Genomic DNA, 22458 nt, shown 5'->3' on the forward strand with positions numbered 1-22458 from the left:
CTTCCATGTGTGATAATAGACTTTGCTGGAAGTCGCTTTCCTTGCTTTAATAAGGGTAGGAATGACTGAAGTAGACAAACCTCTTTCCTTCAGTACTTGGGTCTCAATGGCCAGGCCATTAAAACCAGCGACTGTAAAGCACGAAGGTAAATTGGTCCTTGAGACCACAGACACTCCCTGAGACGAAGTTCCCACGGAACGTCTGCGACTAACATGTCCAAGTCGGCCAGGCCGGCTTGAGGAGGCCAGCCTAGAATTTCTAGGACCACTGGCGCTGATTGGATCTGAACCAGGCGTCCCTAGAGCTATCTGGCCCCGACCATCCGAGAAAGTCTGGTCGTTTTCTGTTCCCACACATTTATCAGATGCCTGATAGTTATCAGGAAAAGTGATCTTTTCTGGTTGAACCTCAGGGACCGAAGTCACCCGACTAGAGGCTGCTTGGCCTATCTGGTCAACCAGATCCGATTCCTGTGAGGTATCGGGACTAATCTTAGGAAAAGGTAGAGGAAAAAATCTTTTCAGGGAACGGTAACTACCGCTTCCTGTGGTACTTAAATGTTGGAAGGGAAGAATCGCACCGGTAGTAGTGGTTGATGCTCGATCTAATGTCCTGAATACCGGTGAAAACGTCCCCCCACCCTGAAACCGGGTGGGGGCGCACCTTCAGGCTGTGTACTCCTTTGCTTCGGGTTTGGCTGGGTTGGTCCCCTTCTTGAACCCTCCTGGAGGAGTCTTGCCTTTCCCGCTAGTACCAGCCGGGCGCCCTTTATGGGCGGTAAAGAAAGGTCCTCGCTTGTTGCGAGGTCCCTTAGCTTTTGCAGCCTGTGGCAAAAAAGTGCTCTTGCCCCCAGTGGCATCCTTAATGATTTCATCTAGGTTGGCTCCAAATAGACGATTCCCCTGAAAGGGGAGATTGGTCAAGGTCTTTTTGGAACCTAGGTCAGCTGACCAGCATTTTAACCACAGCACACGTCTGAGGATCACTGCTAACTTAGATGCATGCCCTAATAGGGGAGTAGTGTCCAAGGCTGCGTCACAGATAAACCGTAGCCCTTGTATGATCTGTTCCATCAAATCAGATGTCTCCTGGGGAATATCTTTTCCCCTAAGATCTTGGCGTACCATCTTCGCCCATTCCGTAAGTGTCTGGGAAACTAGACCAATAACGATTACTGGTCTAAATGCTGACCCTATCAGAGAAAAGATAGTGCGGGACTCTGCTTCTATCTTTCGATCCACCGGATACTTAAAGGACGAAGTGTCCTCCACTGGAATAACCGTGGCTTTATTCAGCCTGGAAATAGGCGGATCCACGACTGGTGGTACCGTCCATTTCTTAATGATGGATTCCTCAAACGGATAGCGTCTAGCAATACGCTTGGAAATAGTAAAGGTACGTTTAGAATGCTCCCATTCTCCTTTAATCTGATTACCAAAACATTTAGGTACAGGAAAAGCCTTCGCCGCACAACTAGTGCGTCCACCAATGCTTCTTCCTGAATTATAGCAAGAGAAGAAGCGTCCTCCTCACTGTCTGAGGGGGCTTTACCTGGGATAACAGCCCTTGCAGAGGAACCTGCAACTGCCGTGACCATCTCTGAATCTGAGTCAGAGGTGTCAGATGGTATAGGGGTAGGCGGGGGTCGCTTCCTTGACCCCCGTCCCTGACAGGCCGCCTCCACCCGAGCCACCATAGACTCCAAAATTGCTGTAAATGACTCTATACTCTGTGCACCGGCGGGTCCCGAGGCCCCCTCGAGGGAAACAGGTGGGGGAATATGTGTGGCAGGGTCCATAATAACTCCAGTTACTTCCTGGATAATATAATTCAAAAGTAAAGAAAAAAACTTTTTTTTTTTTTTTTTTGACCCCCAGCGCCACAAAAAAGCCCCTTAGTGTTACCTGCTTAGGGATCCCTATCGATCGAGAGAGAGAGAGATAGACCCCCAGGCTCACCACTTGATGCCCAGAGTTAAACTGCAACAGCTTACAGCGCTGTCTTGACAAACAGGAAGTCTTTTGGCTGGCTGCCCAGGAAGAAAGGAGGCGGCTCCGCCCCTCTGCACGCCTTCCGGCGCCTCCCCCAAGCTCCACGAGGTGTAGGATCACCTCAAACATGGCCGCCCCCATGCTGGAGACACGAGGCTACGCCAAAATGGCGGCTCGTGCGATCCTGCAAGAAAAAATGGCGGCGGCCTGCTGAATGTCGGTGTGCTGCACACAACACTGTCTCTGCCTGGGGATATGGCGTGGTTGGCGGTATCGGCCCCTGGCGGACCGCATGGCCGTTCGGGAGGCCTGCTAATAGCTGGAGATCTGATTTGGAAGGCAGTCTACATGTCCGTGGCTTCTGACTGGTAGGTAGCTTATACTTAACCCATAAGATTCCCAGAATGCCACAGATTACATCTTTTAAACATGTATACAATAGATTGTTAGCTCCCAAACCAAGCCTCCTGGCTTTTTGTACACAAAAAATCACACTCAAAGTAGGAGGATCTGTGACATGTTATAGGATAGAAAGGACTCTTTCTTACCATACCGAGAGGGGCCCGCGTTCACCACAAAACCCGTCAGAGGGAAAGGGGGAACATACTACTCACCATACCGGAACCAGGCGGGCACCAACTCCTGACAGTACCCCTCTCCACCGGGGCGGGAGGGCTGTCGACCGATACGAACGCCGTGACTCATGGTCTTTGGCGTTTCAGCGAGACGTTTAACTCGCGGGTTTAGTCCTTTTAATGGGACTTTGTCGCGGCCGACCCAGCGCGGAGCTATGGCCTGCACGCGCTCGTAGGCTGAACTGGGGTGACCACCGGATCTCAACATCCAGCCCGTCGCCCAGTTCAGCTTTCTTGCTTGAAGATCTCACAGGAACACTGGAGAAAAAGCTGTCTAAAAAAATCCTTTAAGAAAAAATTCTTGCCAGGACCTAAGATCCCAGCAAGGTATCTAGGTCCTTACTCCTAACTAGACAGAAAATAACTGATTTGCTGAGGCAGAGAGAGAGAGGATATACCCTCTGGGACTGCCCCTAGGGTGTGGCCAGAGCTTTTTAATTTCCTGTCTAGTCCTGCTCCTGCGGAGGTAACATAACCCGAAGGTGGTGTATCACCGAGGACTACGTCTGTCGATGAGCGCTAGAGAAAATACATTTTTCAAAATCAAGTGTATTTTTACTGACATTCTGTGCTAATATTGTGTAACATAAAACATTTGAACTACCACCATTTTATTCTGTAGGTAATCTGCTTTCAGTATATATGATGTTTCAGGGCTAAAATAATTTTTTAAACGTTTGCGTAAAAAAAAAAAAAAAAAAACTGCTCCGACAGCAATAGGGTTAACAAACTTAGTTGTCCAGACAAAGTAGCAGTTAGAAGGTTGATACAAACCATTTAACACTGATGGGGGCTTATAATGGTCAGCTTTTATTCATTTATGTAAAACCTTTAGGCTCCTTTAACGCACTCCGTCCGTCGGACGGAGTCCGTTTTTCTCAGCGGGGGATTGATCCGCCAATCCCCCGCTGAGCAGGAGGATGACAGCTGTGTCTCCGCGCTGTGTTCGGAGACACAGCTGTCAGTTCCCCATGCATCTCTATGGGGGAAATCGGATGGGTATGGACCGTCGGTCCGTTCTCATCCGATCCGCTGGACGGATGGAAAATAGGGTTTCCATCCGTACAGATTTGACGGATCGGATGTCAGCGGACATGTCTCCGCTGACATCCGATGCCCCACAGGAATGCATGGGGGGACCGTTCAGATCCGCCCCCAAAAAACTGAACAGTCCACCTGTGTGAAAGGGGCCTTAATCCCCCCCCAAAAAAAAGAAGAAACAGATCCTTGTAACTGCTTATAAAGCATTAGCTGGAGTTAAAACGGAGTTCCACCCAAAAGTGGAACTTCCCCTTACCCGATTGATCACATTTGGCACCTCGGTGGGGAGCGGGTACCTGTTTTTGACAGGTTCCCGTCCCCAATTTCAGTGGACTCGGCCGCGACGCAGTACATCACAAGTCCAGCCCCCCTCCTCACAGGCCGTGAAGCCGCAAGGTTTCACTGCCGGGTTTCCTACCGGTAATGGCGGCAGCAGCCCCCGACAGCCGATGAAAACATCAGCTGGGGTGCCGGCATCGCGGATTCCAGGACAGGCAAGTGTCCTATAATTAAAAGTCAGCAGCCACAGTATATGTAGCTGCTGATTTATTTTTTTTTCTGGGGGCGGAATTGCTCTTTAACCACTTTACCACTAGAGCATTTTGCTGTCTTACGTCTGGGCCACTTTTTGCGATTCGGCACTGTGTGACTTTAACTGACAATTGCGCGGTCGTGCAACGCCGTACCCAAACGAAATTTACGTCCTTTTTTTCCCAGTCCTTTTTTTCCCAAAAAAAGAGCTTTCTTTTGGTGGTATTTGATCACCTGTGCGATTTTTACTTTTTGCGCTATAAACAAAAAAAAGCGTTTGTTTTGAAAAAATAACAATATTTTTAACATTTTTTTATATGAAATTCCCCCCAAAAAAGATGTAAAAATCTAATTTTTTTTTTAAATTTTTGGCCAATTTGTTTTCTGCTACCTAGGTTTGGTTAAAAAAAAAAAATCGCAATAAGCGTATTTTGATTGGTTTGCGCAAAAGTCATTGCGTTTACTTACTAAGGGAAAGATTTATGTCATTTTTGGTGTTTTGGCGGCGATCTGCGATTTTTTTTGCGGGACTGCGACATTGCGGCGGACAGATCGGACCCTTGACTGACATTTTTGACACTTTTGGGGGTACCAGTGACATTACTGCAGTAATCAGTGCTATAAATATGCACTGTTACTGTAAAAATTACACTGGCAGGGAAGGGGTTAATTTTATTGGAGAGGGAGGGGTTAATGTATGCCTGGTGCTTACTGACGTGTGGGGGGGGGGAGGTGACTGTGTGAGACAAGGACAGATCGGATGTCCAGCTATGCTGAACAGTCCAATCTGTCACTCCCTGTCACTGAGGAGATCCGCCCGCTCTGTTTACACAGGCGGGCAGATCTCCAAACTGGATTCCCCGACGATCGGGGCAGAGCAGTGGCGATCGCCGCTGCTCCTCCCCTGGCCCGACTCCCGCTGTGAATGAAAACAGCGGGAGCGCGCCTCCGGTGGCGCGCGAGCGCTGCCTACAGGGTGAGGAGTCTGGCGACGTAGGTCTACGTCGTCAGACCTACAAGAGCCACTTTGCCGCAGTAGTACTACGGTACTCAGCGGTAAAGTGGTTAAGCTTCGATTTTTAGTCAAGTCCATCTAAATCTACTAGTCGAACACTGCCCTCTCCCAAGATTGACAATGATACTGTCCAAAAGGTGTCTGCTTTTCTAGTTTACCCAGAATGGGTGAAAGGAAAGGAATATGTTGCTGGCTTGATCAGCAGCACATTGGCCCTTTAGCAAGGTGACAGTCTCTCTATTTATCATGGTGACCACTGTCACCAGGATTAAGTGATGAAAATCCAGATATTTATGATTGTCAAAGGAGGAGAGGGAAGATATTCTGTTGGGGACATCTGTTAAACTGATGCATAAAGGGGGACTTCCATCATTTAGTGTATTCATCTTGCTCCACTCTGTTTTTCAATGATCTCAGATGGTAAAGACGCGGTATGTGCCCTTTTTCTCTAGGTCTTTGGGAAAAACTATAATAAAAATAAAATAGAAAAAGGGAAGGGGATTTCAGCTCACTTAACCACTTAAGCCCCGGAGGATTTGGCTGCTAAAGGACCAGGGGTTTTTTTGCGCTTTTTTACTGCGTGACTTTAACGGACAATTGCGCGGTCGTGCGACGCTGTACCTAAACGAATTTGACGCCCTTTTTTTCCCACAAACAGAGCTTTCTTTTGGTGGTATTTGATCACCTGTGCGATTTTTTGATCACGCGCTATAAACAAAAAAAGAGCGTAAATTTTGCAAAAATAACAATATTTTTCACATTTTTTATATGAAATTCCCCAAAAAAAAAAGTAAAAATCAAAATTTTTTAACATTTTTTGGCCAATTTGTTTTATGCTACCTATGTTTGGTAAAAAAAAAAAAAATCGCAAAAAGCGTATTTTGATTGGTTTGCGCAAAAGTTATCGCGTTTACTAACAAAGGGAAAGATTTTTGTCATTTTTGGTTTTTTTTTTTTTTAACGCGTAATGGCGGCGATCTGCGATTTTTTTTTCGGTACTGCGACATTGCGGCGGACAGATCGGACCCTTGACTGACATTTTTGACACTTTTGGGGTTACCAGTGACATTACTGCAGTAATCAGTGCTATACATATGCACTGTTACTGCAAAAATGACACTGGCAGGGAAGGGGTTAACTTTATTGGACAGGGAGGGGTTAAGTGTGTCCTAGGGGCGTGATTCTAACTGTGTAGGGACATTCCTATTGGTGTAAAAGCAAAGATCAACCGTTCTACATAGTAGAACGGTCAGATCTCCACTTTTACACAGGGAGAACTGACAGGCAGCTTGTTTACACAAGCTGCTCTGTCTTTCTCCCTTCACAGGAGCGATCGCAGTGTGACTGGCGGACATCGAGTCCGCCGGTCACACGCACTGACTTGCCTGTGAACGAGCCGCGGCGGGCGGGCGCGCGCCCGCCCGCGATAGGCTCGCAAGTCAGTGACAGGCGAGTGACGTACCGATACGTCACTCTGCCTGGCCGGGGCTGACCGCCGCAGTATATAGTCGTGCGGCGGTCGGCAACCGGTTAATGTGGTGTATATAGGACACGAAGTGAAAAGGACATTCTAAACATGACTCAGGCAGCAAAAAAAAAAAAAAGAAAAAGTGAGCAGCGATTCCGCCTATAAAGTTACAGAAGGATTTCATGTTGATAATTATGCCATTTTTCAAAAAGAAGCACCAACAACTTTTTTGCCTTTTTAAAAAGACATGCTGGTGGCTGATTTACCTAAGGAGTTGAGATTCTTGAGACCCTACATCTCCTGTGGGTCAGAGGAATGCACTTAGTTCTGCACTCCTGTGACCCCTATTCAGCTGACAGTGGGCTAAAGTCCGCTGTCAGCTGATGTCACTCAGCCGCTCCTGACTCTGTAGGGATCCCAACTTTAATGTCAGGATCTACTACGATGCCTGAGGGACAGCTGGCTCCCTGCACAGCCCGGCGCTCCAATCAGCGCTGGAGGGGCAGAGCTCTCTGCTCACTGAAGACCGAGAACTAAGCTAACAGCGGTCTTTATTTGCTCAGTTCTCAGTCTTATGGGCGGCGGGGGACAGATGCAGCATTAGACTGTTTCTGCATCCATCTAGGTGAGTATGTATGTTTTTTTTTTTTTTTTTTTAAACCCTGCACTTATCTTTTAAAGTGATATTAAAGCTTTAGCTTTTTTTTTTTTTTTTTTAAAGAAATGCATCATACTTCCCTACTCTGTGCAATGGTTTTGAACAGAGCAGCCTTGATCACCTTCCAATGGCGCTCCTGGCTCCTCCCCCATGACCAGTGCCCCCAGTAGCAAGCCACTTGCCATGGAGGCACTAATGCCACGTTCGGCCCTGCCTCTTGCTCTCTCCTCATTGGCTCACTGGCTGTGATTGACAGCAGCCAATGGCTCCCACTGCTGTGTCACCCAATGAGGAGAGAGAGAGAGACCTGGGACAGCCGAGGCTCCCGTGCACATCACTGGACTGAAAGGGGGCTCAGGTGAGTATTAGGGGGGCTGTGGGTGGAGCAACACACAGAAGGTTTTTTACTTTTAGGCATAGGATTCATGAAGGTAAAAAACCTTTAGCCTTTAGAACCACTATAAAATGATCCAATTATGGGCAAATTAAAAAGGGAAACATAAAATTGATTTTGCACATGATTGGATAATTGAATTATTATTCACAGAATTTATTGTGTAAAGAGTGTAAACTCCTTTAATAATTTAGCCTAACTGTCTCAGGAGTAAGTGATTTGGGAGACTGAGGTGCTGTCTAAAGAGGATGCTTGGAAAAGGATACTAGTGACAGGGTATGAGTTGACAAAGATCAGAGAATACAACAGGTAATGACAGCTGTCTTCTAACAAAGCCTGGCTCAGAAACGCCCGACTCAGCTGGAAGTGAGGTAACCGCTGGTGCAGCCGAAGTGCACTGGTGAGAGCATTGGCCAACAAGGCACGTTGATAGAAACTGGCAGCTTCATGTAATCTGTAAATGAAGAAGAAAGAAAAACTTTTTCAGATGATCACACTAAATAAAACAAAAAGAATGCAGATGAAAGTGTTTAAAAAAATATTGCATGACATTTCTTGCTATCAGTTACATTTATTAAATCGGGCAAGATACTTTTAAAAACAAACCACCCTTCAGAATGGGTATAAAGAGTGACAGCTGCTTTTCAATATGGGTTATTTAGGCACATCCTTAAAGTCCTTAGTGTAAAAGATAAGCCACAATACTTTCCCTGAATAATGGGTCATAATTCCAGACATTATTCTGCCCTACCTAAAGCTTTAGTCAGATGGATTTTTATCAAATGTAACAAGTCCAGAACAACCAATAAAACTGTACAGTATTGTTCATAAAGACCACTACAATGGAGTAACAACACAGGATCTTGGCATTCATTGCACCTTTAGGGTCCTTTCACACGGCCTCTCCGTGTGTCCGCAAATCATCCTATTTTTTTGCGGATGATTTGCGGACATAATGTAAGTGAATGGCACTGCGGATGTCAGCGGAATACCAACCGCTGACATCCGATTTTCCTCCTTTCAGTTCTGTTCCGTTTTTTCGAATGGAACAGAACCCCATTTTTTCTTCCGTGTAAAAAACGGAAAGAAAGGAAAATCGGATGTCAGCGGTGTCATCCGCTGACATCCGCAGTGCCATATACTTACATTATGTCCGCATATCATCCGCAAACGGATGGGATGATATGCGGGCACACGGAGCGGATGACAAAAAAAAAAAAAAAGTCCCGCAGCGGACCTTTCACACGGAGCGGCTGTGTGAAAGAAGCCTTAGGCTTTAATGCGAGCAGAAATCATATGTTGTTTGTTTATTTAGACTAAAGCAAGGTCCCCTGCTATTTAAAAGTATAATTTCAGCATATGTTTAAAGTTGTGAAGATTTTTAAAAGGCCTAAACCCTATTCTAACCCTGTTTCACTATCACTCCTCACTGTCCAATATTTTACACCAATAAAAAGCTGCAAAATGTCTGATCAGCAACTTTAGACTCCATTTGGCTGCCAGTTCTCACACAAAGCAGTAGCGGTGTGTCAAATGCTCTCCATTAAAGGTTTAATGTGGAACTTCACTCTCCCTATCAACATTGATTATTTTAATGCCAGTGCTGCTCGCATTAGTAAATACTGTAAGTGTATATAGGAAAGTATTTATTTATTAACATTTCTTTGCTTTACTTCTTTACATTACTTCCTGGTTTCTTGCCTAGGCAAATGAGGTCATACATCCCAACAGTCTTCAAGAGGGGTTTTCGCAGCTAAGCACACATGGGCATCCGCAGGTAGGGGCAAGGGGGGGGGGGGAAATGCCCCCCTCTGGAATCTCAACTTACCCTTTCAAGTGGTTGTTAAGCCACTTTATACCATCCTGTCTGGTCTGTTTAATAATCCTGTGTGCCTGTGTATGTGTTTTAAAAAAAAATAAGCCTTTTTTTGACAGTTTTCAGAGGGCCGAGCGCTGCTCACGTGACCCATCAGGTCTTTCCTCTCCCCGTCTGACAGCTGCCTGCAGGGCCAAGGATTCCTCACTGGTGTCAGTCTGGAGGGGAGGAGGAGGGGAGGGGGGAGAGGAGGAGAGAGGCGGCGGGTCACGTGAGCGGCGAGTGGCACTCTAAAAACTTGTAAAGAATGGCTTATTTTTACATAACACAGACACGGGGCACACAGGATTAATAAATAGACTGTAGACAGGATATGAAACTTTAAATAAAACTACAGCAGCAGGAGGAGAGGTGCACTGACACAGGAGCAGACTGGCAGGGAGGGAGGGCGAAGAGAGGAAAGAGGAGGACAGGAGGGATGCGGATGACGGAGACACGTAAACTGACCACAGTGTCAGGGCTCAGCAGCCATGGTATAACGTGGTCAGTTTACAGAAGGGAGGACATAGCCAGGCAGGATCAGCCAGGCATTTTAGGTGATAGAAGGGGCCAAATTACACAGCAAAAACACTGTGCTGTATCACATGCTTTAAGGGAACATGATCAATATTTTTTTTTTTAGGTTAACAAATGCTTTAAAAATAAATGCTGCTGTTTGCTCTTCAAAAATAAATACTCATAATAAGTCTAATGACTAAGCCCCTCCCCTTCATGACATTGTTGAAAAGGGGCGTAGCATGGGTGACCTTAAAATGATGCCCCCCCCTGAAAAAAGTTCTGCGGATGCCCATGTAAGCACAGTCTCCTGCCTGCAGGCTGGAGCTAACGGGCAGATAGATTCCAGGAAGTAAATGCTAATAATTTGCCTTTTCTCAAGATGGCCATGGCCAGAAATGCCAGGGAGTGTTTTTCAAAGTGATTTCAACTAAATAAAAGCATTGAGACAGGGATGGATGGAAGAGTTTGCTTTTAAATATTAAAAATTTATTAAAATAGTGTTTTTGTTTTGTAGTGCTCAGATGCAGTGAAAATCCGCTTTAGATTTAGACACAGACAATCATATGACCATGTACAATGCTGGTTGCTGCTATCCTCAGGTACTAGCAGGTGGAGGTAGCACAAAACCACTAAAAGGTAAATATTACTCAGCTTTTTGTCAGATAAGATTTATTACCATTCATACTTTGCGTTCACATGCATACACATTGGGTGTTATGTACTAAAACTGGTAGAGTGCAGAATCTGGTGCAGCTGTGCATAGAAACCAATCAGGTTCCTGGTTTTATTGTCAAAGCCTAATTGAACAGGCTGAAGTTAGAAGCTGATTGGTTACAATGCCCAGTTGCACCAGATTCTGAGTGCATCCGTTTTAGTAAATCTCCCCAGCCCAGCTGCCAACACACAAGAACCGACCAAAAACAGACATGCACTTTTTTTGACGCAGCGCACCACAACACACATGCATTACCATGCATTGTGCTGTGCCACAACACATGCATCGGAGCTCCAATGCTTTAGCATGTTGGGGTGCCATTCAATATGAATCGCCCAAAACAATGTTTGTGCACATGTGCCACAGCAAACTGTATTGCAATTGTGTTTAGCCCTAAACTCAACAAGCCAGCCGGCTAAATAAGAGTGTCAGCTATGCCCCACAGTGAACAAATCATTTAATGTCTTTGGACACCTTCAGAGCAACCACAGTGAATCAATAATTTAATGTCTTTGGGCACCTTCAGACCAACATTTCTGAGTGGAGTTAATAAATATGAGATGCTCTCCTAATGAACAGGTCCTCATTAGATCAAAAGTGTAACATTTTATATTACAATCTGTTCATTCAGAATATATTCAAGGAACAAACTAAATTAGAATAGAATGCAAATCCATTTCCATACTGTAGCCAAGGACAATAGAAAAACTTTCAAGGATCTGAGTATCATCATGGAGAGAACAGTTAGCTTTTTCCATACACAACACCATACATCAACAAGATATTTGAAATGGATACAATACTTCAATAACGCCATATGACTGAGGCATCTTTCACACTTGTGAGACCTGAAAGTCGGACAACTTTGACTGGACTTGAAGCAATGTCTCTGTAATCTTGAGGTCTATGGACCTTAAGTCGCATCAAAGTCGGATCAAGGGATGCGGCTATGCGTTTCAAGGCAACAAGGACCGCCCCTTTGTCAAACCATCAAACAGATACCTCTTCCACATCATCCTCCTGGTATTTGCCTGCACTGCTGTCTGGGCTGCAGCCCCAGCTCGCTCCTGGACATCGGCTCCTCCACTCCAGCTTGCTGACTGACCACTACACATCCAGACATTTGCTCCCTTGCTCCAGACTGCCAGCTGACTGTCACACATTCCTGTCGCTTCTCTGCCTCGTGGCTGATTCACAGCCATCCAAGTCACTTCCACAGCCAGACCGATTCCATTTTCCAGCAGCTCCTACAGCCCAATCCTGCCAATCTCTGCATTCTCTCCATTGGGATTAGAGGCTTTTAACTCCTCAATAAAATGTGGAGTGCAAAATCTGACTATTATCCTGGTTTTACTTGCTAACAACACACTGCACTTAGATTGTGGCGCTTCTCATACTTTCTTCTTTACACAGATTATGAGGTTTTCCAGTTCTCCTTTGGGACAGCTAGAGTCAGACTTCAAGTGCTTGTTATTTTCTCTTATTTACATTGACTTTAATTTAACCTTCTCCATGAACCATCTATAAGACTTTTTTCACAAGCCTCCCTCTACTTAGCACAATAAGCCACTTCTTTTTTTACAGGTTCTAGATTCTAGCCCTGTTTTAATAGTAAGCATTATGTCAGGAACAAAAGATGATTGCTTACCCTAAAAGAGGAAGAATAAATAATGCTGAACAATATACCGTGAACCATCGAGAAAGCCACATTGCAGTGTCAAGTTTATTTGCCATCATAAATTGCTACAGAAAAATAAATAAATAAAAAGAAGAAAGAAAACATAATTAATACACTTATTTGTATGAAAACAGTTTAAGGATTACACAGTTACTAGTGACAGCACCCATGATGGCACTAACTATCCCTGACAACAGTTCCCATGATGCATGATCCCGGATTCCTTCTTCCATGGATGTACCAATCCGTAACAAACATGAAATGTGGAGCCCTTCCTCAGGAATGGTTCAGGTTATAAACCACTGTTTGTAATTTATCTATAGACTTCAATGGCTACATGTGTCTGCTTATAATACTGGAAAACATCCAATATGCAGAGCCATGAATAAAGTTATGTTTGAACATGAGCAAGATGCATAACTCATACCACTTGCTTCAAATTGGTAACAACGACTTAGGCCCCTTTCACACTAGTGCGACTTGTCCAGCGATTTTGCGTCGCAAAAATCGCATGACAAGTCATTTTCCACTATTTTCAATGAGCCCCATTCATATCAGTGCGTTTTGAAGTCGCACCGACTTCAAAGCAGTTCCTGCACTACTTTGGCACGATTTTAATGCGTTTTGAGGTATATAGCCCTGAGCCATTGCTCAAACATCGCGTCAAAATCGTGCCCCGATTCACGGCAAAGTCACGGTAAAATCGCATAAGTGTGAAAGGGGCCTTACAGTGTATGTAAACCGTAGCAATGACATTCTCTGCTCACTTTTGGTGTTTTTAAATGGTGGTTTTAAATACATCGAAAGTATTTTTATAGATCTGGTAATCAAATGCAACAAAATAAAAAATACCTGTTGATCCTACCAGAAATCCAGCAAACCCATCTATTTCTCTTCTCTCTGTAGTGTTATCAACCCTGCACACCTGAACTACAGAACACTTCCTCTTTTATGGTGAGGGGGTGGTATGTAGCAAGTTAGAGTTGTCACCCTAGTACAAGAAGTTTGCTACTGGCAGGATCACCAAAAGAAAACTAAGGGGAAAAAAAGCCTGGAAAAAAAGGCCTAAAAAAAAAAAAAAAAAAAAAAAAAAAAAAAAAAGCCGCCACATTTAAGGATTGGTTAACTTTAATATTAGGGATCGACTGATTATCGGCAATGCCGATATATCGGGGGCCGATATGCACTTTCCCCGATATATCGTAATCGGCCCCTGAGGTTACCGATGTTTCAGGAAATGCTTGTACCGGAGTGATGCCTGCAGCTAGAGGCATCACTCCGGCACCGGCGTCCATAGCAGACGATCGGCTGTCTTGTATATGACAACCGATGTGGCTGAGAAGCCGCTTGACTGTCATTACAAGTAGCAGGAGGGGACGTCTCCCCCCTCCCACTGCCTTCCGCGGCTCCCCCGGGTCTCCTGTCCCACCGGGAGACCCGGGCATCCTACCTGCATGGCCGCCGAAGACCCGATCAAAGCTGCATTCGGCTCTGATCGGGGTCTCCATGTAAAAAACCTGGAAGTGATGTCATGACATCACTTCCGGGTACTCAGGGGCAATTTAAACAAAATGTGCGCATTCAAAACAATGCTTTTAAGTGCAGAGGAGGGGTTTGGGTTTTTTTTTTTAGACCCCCAGATCCCTCCACAATAGTACCTGTGAAAAATAAAAAAAATTTTTTTTAAATGTCCGAAAATATCGCCCAATACCGATATCCGATGACCAAAACATCGGTATCGGCACTAAAAAAAAAAAAAAAAAACCATATCGGCCGATCACTATGCACTATACACCACTTACCACTGCCCCTCCTTGGGGAGGATTGTTAGGAACCGAGTCCGCCATGGCTGCAATATCTGGGAAAACACAAAGAGCAAAATGTAAACAGGTCAAATGTAACATCCTCTACTGCAAAGCAGACATTATTGGGGAGATTTACTAAAACTCATGCACACAGAATTTGGTGCAGCTGTGTGTAGTAACGGGACGGGAATTTTTTCTTAAACTAACAAATGGATTTTGAACAGTGTGTGTTTCTCGATCAGAAATGTTATTAATTCTAAAATTGAATGTTTAAAGCAAGTGAAAATTTCCAAATCAGATTTGTCCAGTCACCAATCATACAAAAAGTATTTGTACATTTGATGACTGGACAATATTCCCATTGGAAAATCTATTTGTGTATGGCCAGCATTACTCAAATATATCTTCTGCCTTTCAAACTTCTGAGAGTGATCTTGCCAAAAATTCCTAGTCCAGACACTTCATTACAGTGTGACAATGCTTTGTCCCCATTTCCCAATTGTTCTCCTATGTCAGTGATGGGGGACCTTGGCACCTAAGATGTTTTGGAACTACATCTCCCATGATGCTCAACTACACTGCAAAGTGCATAAGCATCATGGGAAAGGTAGTTCCAAAACATCTGGGGTGCCAAGGTTCGCGATCACTGTCCTATGTATGTATGTCCTATGTGAAACTACAATTCTTCATTGCCGAGGCATGTTGCACTGTTGTCATCATTGCGAAACCTACATAGAGAAATGCTATGCAGCCTCCCTGTAATGTGTGCCGGTAGACAGGAAGGGCTGCAAAGAGCCGAAAGAAGTTCAGCAGTGCGGAGATGCAATCCACTTTACAACAGAGCTTATACTGCAAAAGGGAGGCACAGCATAAGGGGCTGCAGTGCTCAGAGCCACGGCCGCCGTATACAGTATATGTGAACCCAGCCTAAGGCTCCTTTCACACACTCCGTCCGTTGGATGGAGTCCGTTTTTCTCAGCGGGGGATCGAGCCGCCGATCCCCCGCTGAGCAGTAGGAGGACAGCTGTGTCTCCGTGCTGTGTGCGGAGACACAGCTGTCAGTTCCCCATGCATCTCTATGGGGGAAATCAGATGGGAACGGACCGTCCGTCCGTTCTCATCCGATGCCATCCGATCCGCTGGACGGATGGAAAATATGGTTTCCATCTGTCTAGATTTGACGGATCGGATCGGGTCGGATGTCAGCGGACATGTCTCCGCTGACATTCGATGCCCCATAGGAATGCATGGGGGGACCGTTCAGATCCGCCAAAAAAACGGACAGGCGGATCTGAACGGTCCGCCTGTGTGAAAGGGGCCTTAAACTGGAGAGTGAAAAATTTGGTCCAGCTCTGCATAGAAACCAATCAACTTTCATGTTTTTTTTTTTGGCAAAGCTTCATTGAACAAGCTGGTAGAAGCCGATTATCGACCATACAGAACTGCACCAGATTTTGCACTTTCCAGTTTTAGTAAATCAAACCCATAGAGATGAATGCAATGGAATGGATATCACAAATGCATATGGAGAGTGTTTTCTAGGGATCCACACTCAAATATGTTTTTTTTACCAAAATTCTGACACAGGCCATAATAATACCCTGATCAAATGACAAATATGCTTTATCTTATCAGGTCATCTGATCAAGGTTCACTGACCTTGTGAATCTTTTGTCCTTTACTTTGTGACACATCTTCTATACACATTGTATATCTAAGGTCAGTATTCTGGCTCGGTCACACCAGTCCCAGCTGGGCTACAAAAGACAGCATGTCCCAATGCTAAGACAAGACAAAACATCTTGCTTTGTATAGGGCAGGGGTCTCCAAACTGCGGCCCAGGGGCCAGATGTGGCCCCTTTTCTTGCCTTTATCTGGTTCTTAGAGAACTATTCATCCCACTGACACCAACAGAGGGGCTTAATTCTTACCACTGACAACAATGGGGTGCTATTTTTCCCACTGACCCAAACATTCAGGCACTATCCCTCCCCTAATACCAAAGATCTGGCACGGTTAACTTCCACTGATGCCAAAAAAAACCCAAAAAAACAAAAAAACAACATACGCCAATTATATTCCAGCTGGCCACAGTCCGTCTCCCCTGAATTCTAATGGACAGTAAATTAGCCCTTTGTTTAAAAAGTTTGAAGACTTCAGGTATAGGTCCTGTTCACCCCAGCAAGATGTGCATCAGTTATTTGCTCCTTATCCATTATTCCCCTGGATGTTGGGAGTAGAGGCGACCCTTCCACCTTATGCTTGCTGATACAATGAATTGTGATGTGCTGCAGCCCATGGAATAGGAATTAGCACTTAGAAAGTGAAACAAGAGGATACAATGTTTAGATTTGTTTTCTCTACCAAACACTAGTAGTAGCATGGGGTACATGCTACTAAATGTTTTAACAGTTTAAGTCCCGATTTCCACTAGTGCGACTTGCTGTGCGACTTGACACATGTCAAGTCGCACAGCAAGTCAAAAGTCATTTGTTTCAATCGGGCCCGTTTCCACTGCCGCGACTTCAGTTGCGGCGACTTCAAAAGTAGTTTGTGCACTACTTTTGAGCCGGCTTCAGTGCGACTTCCCTCTATAATGAGGGACAAGTCGCACTGAAAGCCGCAGTTTACTTTCGCTGCGAAGTCGCGCTAGAAGTAGCACAACTTCGTAGCCGCGGCAGTGGAAACTGAGCCTAAAGCAGACTTCCAAGGCAGCTTCTTTGTAAAAACGGAAGGCATATTAGAAGTCCAAGGTGGTGCATGACATCTCCTGGACTTATCTCTATTATTTATAGCTGATGGGTTTATAGTACATCGCTGTATATCCAGGAGCCGATACTGATCCTTCTGATCTCTACACCTTCAACAGTAGAGCAGATGCAACTGTTATGCTTGCCCCTCCACCTGCCCAATCACAGAAGCCTTTGTATTGTGTAAACACATTATGGCTTCTGTGAATGGGCAGCAGAGGGGAGGGGTGTGCATAGCTGCTCTGTGTGCTTCTCTGCTCTCAGATCCCTGAGAGTCTCTCTGGCAGAGAAATAAGTCTGTTAAATAGAACCAGTAGTGAGAAGTCGAGATGTCATGCACCAAGTTTGACTTAAAGTGATTGTAAAGTCTCATATTTTTTCCTATAAAAATAACAAACATGTTATACTTACCTCCTCTGTGCAGTTGGTTTTGAACAGAGCAGCCCGTTTCTCCTCTTCTTGGGTCCCCCTTCTGTGATCCTGGCCCCTCGAGTTCAGTGCCCCCACAGCAAGCAGCTGGCTAAGGGGGCATCCAACGCGAGTCACAGCTCCCTGTGTCCATTCAGACACGGAGCCCTGACTCAGCCCCACCCCCTCTCTCCCCTGATTGGTTAGCTGACTTTGATCGACAGCAGCGGCAGCCAATGGCGCAGCTGCTGTGTCTTAGCCATGTAGGAGGGAGAATCTCAGACGGCTGAGACACTCGTGGACATTGCTAGACAGAGGAGTAACTCAGGTAAGTATTAGGGGTGGCTGCTGCACACAAAAGGTTTTTTTATCTTCTGCCTTTACAACTCTGTTAACTCCTAATGTGTGTTCGCTTTTTACAAAGTGGCTGAATTCCTGAAATTCAGCTTGAACACCCAACCCTCGGTATTTGTTGCTGTGATGCAGACGTATATATGCTGCATTTTTAGTTCTTTTTGCTGAATAAAAGCACCCTTGCTCCCTAAGGCCTCATGCACATTTATGTCCTGAAACGTAAAATTCCAGCCATTTTTAGACAACGGTTGAGCAAAAACAATTGACATTTACCGGAGCGTGGCTTCATCCAGACATGTTTGTTATGTATGAGAAGCACTGTTCATGGGAGCAAGTGGGGTGTTTCAAAATCCTTGTTGCATCCCTTAGCAACTAAAATAGCAGCATATTTACTAATGTATTTACAGCACGACTGCATTACAGTAATAAATACAAAGGGTTTAATTGGGGGCAACAGGAAAACCTTTTTAATTCAGTCTCTAATCTAAGCCAATGACCAACGTGACCATGGACAGCTAAGAGTAAAGCCTCGTACACACGCACCGATTGTTGGCCGACCGTTCGGCCGTCTTTTGTCCGGTGCTGTTTTGTTGGTTGAAAAGTGCTCTAGACTGCACACGAATTTTGTCGGCCAACAACAACCAACTGCAGAAGTGATGTCATGTTCTGTTCTACTTTTCGTGTGTTTTTTCTTCACTGAGCATGCCCAGTCTTGATCATCACATTTTGTCTGCCGAAATCTGTACTGACGAACAATCGGCCATTCTGTTGATGGCCAACAAAAATTTTATAGCATGCACACCAGATTTTGTTCGGCCGAAACGTCGCAGTCGGTTGTCGGAAGCATCATACTAACAAGCCGATAATCGTCCGGCGGCCAAAAATTCACGGCCAACAATCGGTATGTGTGTACGGGCCTTTAGGCCCAATAATACTGGTGGCTTAGGAAGGACAAGGCCACCTAAAAAACGGGTCTTAAAGAAACAACCATCAGTGCCAATTAGGTTTTTAAACTTCAAAAAGGTCGCCAACTAAAATTTCCCATTATAGGTTTAAACAATGCAAACATATTCTGCGTAGATTTACAAAGAATCTCAATTTGGGCAAGTTGGTGGCTATGTGCTTAAAGCGGAACTTCACTGCATCTGAGCACCACAAACTAAAAAAAAACTATTTAGTTAAATTCGTAGAAAACTCAGCCATCCTTCCATGTCTCCATGCTTTATTTTGCTGAGAAACTTTGAAAAACACCCCCTAGCATTTCTTCCCATGGCCATCTTGAGTAAGAGCAGATGATTATTGTAGCATTTACTTCCTGGAAGCCATCCGCCCTTAGCTAAGCACACCCTCGTGCCTGAGCTGAGAAAACCTCTCCTCCCCTACTGAGACTTCTGGGATGTAGGCCTTGATTTGTGCACTGGTCCAAATCATTTGGTGGAAGGGAGATTATGGTGTGGGGCTGTTTTTCAGGGGTTGGGCTTGGCCCCTTAGTTCCAGTGAAGGGAACTCCTAAAGAGGTTGTAAACTCATTAAAGCGGAGTTCCGGCCACAGAATCATTTTTTTTTTTATTAATACCTCCCAAACTGTCACCCCCCCCCCCTTTATACATCAACTAATCCTGTTTTTTACAGTACAATAATCGATTGGCAATTAGAAAATCTTACTTTATAAAAAGTCTCCTGAGCGCCGCCATCTTTGTCCTGGTTCCCCTGAAGCCGCTGTGTTAATGAATGTCCTGCTTCCTGGTTCGAGAAGGAGAGGGGCCGGCAAATGCAGTGCGAAATCTCGCGCATGCCCAGTACTATGCGATCGGCATAGTATAGGGATGCCTATCATTGCGTTATTTCCTGTTTGGAAATAACGCGGTGAGAGGAGCGGCCGGCCGCCTACGTCACTGCCCATTGCATCCTGGGAGCGACAAGTAAGAGCTCCCAGGACGCATTGCGGGACAGGAAGTGACGACGCGGGCTGCGGCCGAGGAAGGAGGAAGTGGATGTAAAGGTGAGTATATTATCCTCTGTAATAAGGTAAGTTTAAAAAAAAAAAAAAAAGCTGGGAATATCCAATTCTAGCTCAGGTAAGGATAAGGAAGCGGATGCCAAAAAATCTAAAGGCATGATTTTGTGGCCGGAACTCCGCTTTAAAAAGGAAAACAAAAACAAAAATCTCTGTAAGACAAAGGCATAATGAGCTAGCATGCATTGCATACTAACAGCCGCGATGACATCACTCCTGCGCAAGTGCACGGGAGTCGACGTTTACGGCACGGGGTTCAGAAGCATCCGCGGCCGTTTCTTCAGAGCCCATTCGCCAGTGATGTCACTGGCTGCATGTAATGTAAATATCTCCTAAATGGTACACATTTAGGAGATATTTTCACTTCCGATAGGCAAGCCTTATTATAAGCTTATCTATAGGTAAATGTCCACAAAGGAAGTTTTCTTCCTCTTTAAGGCTTCAGCATACCAAGACATTTTGGGCAATTTCATGCTCCTAACTTTGTGGGAACAGTTTGGGGATGGCCTCTTCCTGTTCCAACATGACTGTGCACCAGTGCACACAGCAAGGTCCATAAAGACATGGATGAGCGAGTTTGTTCTGCCCCGCCTCCTCTCAGTGAGCTGTATGTATGTATTGTATTGAGGCCATGCTTCCGCCTGCCTCCTCTCAGTGAGGATATAATGCTTTCAGCCCTCGCTCACTGAGAGGAGGCAGGGCGGAGGTGGGCGGAAGCATGGCCTCAATACAATACATACATACAGCTCACTGAGAGGAGGCGGGGCAGAGCACGCAGTACAGCTCATCTCCTGTGTAATACTGCGAGATTTCATGCACTGAAATACATCCCAGCACACACTGCGAATCGCCGAATGACGTAATCGGCGACCGGACCCGGAGGTGAGAGGAGGATAAATAAAGCAGAAAATAAGGTATTTACTAGCAAAAAAAAAAAAAAAAAAAACTGAATTTTTGTAAAATCTTACCTGTAAAATTCCTTTCTCTGAGTCCTCCGACAGTCGCCGCCCACTTCATATTCATCACCAATGGGGTTATGTCCTTTATTCCGTAGGAGTAGCTAGGCAATAGAATATGTTAGTACAAAGACTTTTAACATATCCCACCCCCAGGGGGTGGTCCCCTCAGTACATAACCCTCCACTTCCTGTATCCAACTCAGTTTCAGTGGAATAGCAGTAGAGAGTACATCAAAACCCCAAAAGAGGGGCGGGGGCGGCGACTGTCGGAGGACTCAGAGAAAGGAATTTTACAGGTAAGATTTTACAAAAATTACGTTTTCTCTTACGTCCTCCGACAGTCGCCGCCCACTTCATATTCATCACCAATGGGGATGTCCCAAAGCAGTGTAAATATGAGGGGTGGGAAGAACTCAGCCGCGCCCAAGGCAACGCCGTCTCCCCATCAGAGAAAGGAACCTTACCAAAGGAAGGAAACCAGTTGGGCATAAGAACAAAACACTCGCTCAACAGGAGCAAGAAAACCCAGGGAAAAAACAAAAATCCCAAAAAGTCAAAGAACCCGTAACAAGGGCTCTAGGAAACTGCCGCACTAAGAACCTTGCGGCCAAAGGAAGCATCAGCCGATGCCTGAACATCTACTCTGTAGAATATCGTGAAAGTGTGTACAGTCGACAAGTCGCCGCCTCACACACCTGGGCCACAGAGGCCCCATGACGACAGGCCCAAGACGTACTCAGAGATCTGGTAGAGTGCGCCTTCACAGGTACAGGGGGAACTTTCCCCCCCAAAGCATAGGCCTGATCAATGGTCCGTCAGATCCATTTGGCGATTGTAGAAGCCGACGCCGCCATGCCCTTCCGAGGACCTCCCGGAAGGACAAACAAGGCATCCGACTTGCGAGAAGACTCAGTCGATTTGAGATAGACTCTAATCGCCCGGACAACATCCAAGGAGCGAAGCAACACCTCCGTCGGAAGCTTTGGCTTCGCGCAAAGCGAAGGTTTGACAATGTCCACATTGAGATGAAAGTCCGAAACCCTTTTTGGAAGAAAAGAAGGGTTAGGTCGCAAGACCACCTTGTCCAAATGCACAACCAGACACGGAGACTTGCAGGACAAGGCTGCCAGCCCCGACACTCGACGAGTCGAGGTGATAGCCACCAAAAAGGCGACCTTCTTGGATAACAAAGACAGCGAGATCTCCCTGAACCTTGCAAAAGGAGCACGCTGCAATACTGATAGAACTAGATTCAAGTCCCAAGGGGGAAGAGGGTCCCTCCTAGGAGGGATCAGATGACGTACCCCCCACACAAAAGTGCCAACCAAAGAATCAGATGCCACAGGCCGTTGAAAAAGAACGGCCAAAGCAGACACCTGACCCTTGATCGTGGCCAGCGCCAGACGCTGGTCAACACCCGTCTGAAGGAAGGGCAACACCCTAGACACCGAATAAGTGTCAGGAGAGAAACCCCTGGATTCGCACCAGGCAAAATACGCCTTCCAAGTACGGTAAGAAACCTTCCCCGAGGAATACTTCCTCGCATTTATTAAGGTGTGAATGAACTCAGGGGAAAGACCCCTGTTCTTCAGGACCTCGGATTTAACAGCCAGGCCGTCAAGACCAGCGACTGTAAAGCAGGATGGAAGATCGGTCCTTGCGACA

The 22458-nt window shown here is 45.6% G+C and overlaps 1 protein-coding gene across 3 annotated transcripts in view; it reads right to left on the bottom strand.

The window, feature by feature from the left end:
• Positions 1-22458, bottom strand: part of TMEM33 (transmembrane protein 33) — a 62799-nt gene that overhangs the window by 25123 nt on the left and 15218 nt on the right. For all 3 annotated transcript variants that reach the window (XM_082270724.1, XM_082270726.1, XM_082270725.1), the window contains exons 2-4: positions 14304-14359; positions 12472-12566; positions 8001-8188 (exon numbers count right to left, since the gene is read on the bottom strand). In XM_082270724.1, the coding sequence (XP_082126850.1) occupies positions 8001-8188; positions 12472-12566; positions 14304-14348 (328 nt within the window). In that variant the 5' untranslated portion in view covers positions 14349-14359. The remainder of the gene's footprint in view (positions 1-8000; positions 8189-12471; positions 12567-14303; positions 14360-22458) is intronic.

Source organism: Pelophylax lessonae (assembly GCF_965119305.1).
Source record: "Pelophylax lessonae genome assembly, chromosome: 1".
NCBI lineage: Eukaryota > Metazoa > Chordata > Amphibia > Anura > Ranidae > Pelophylax > Pelophylax lessonae.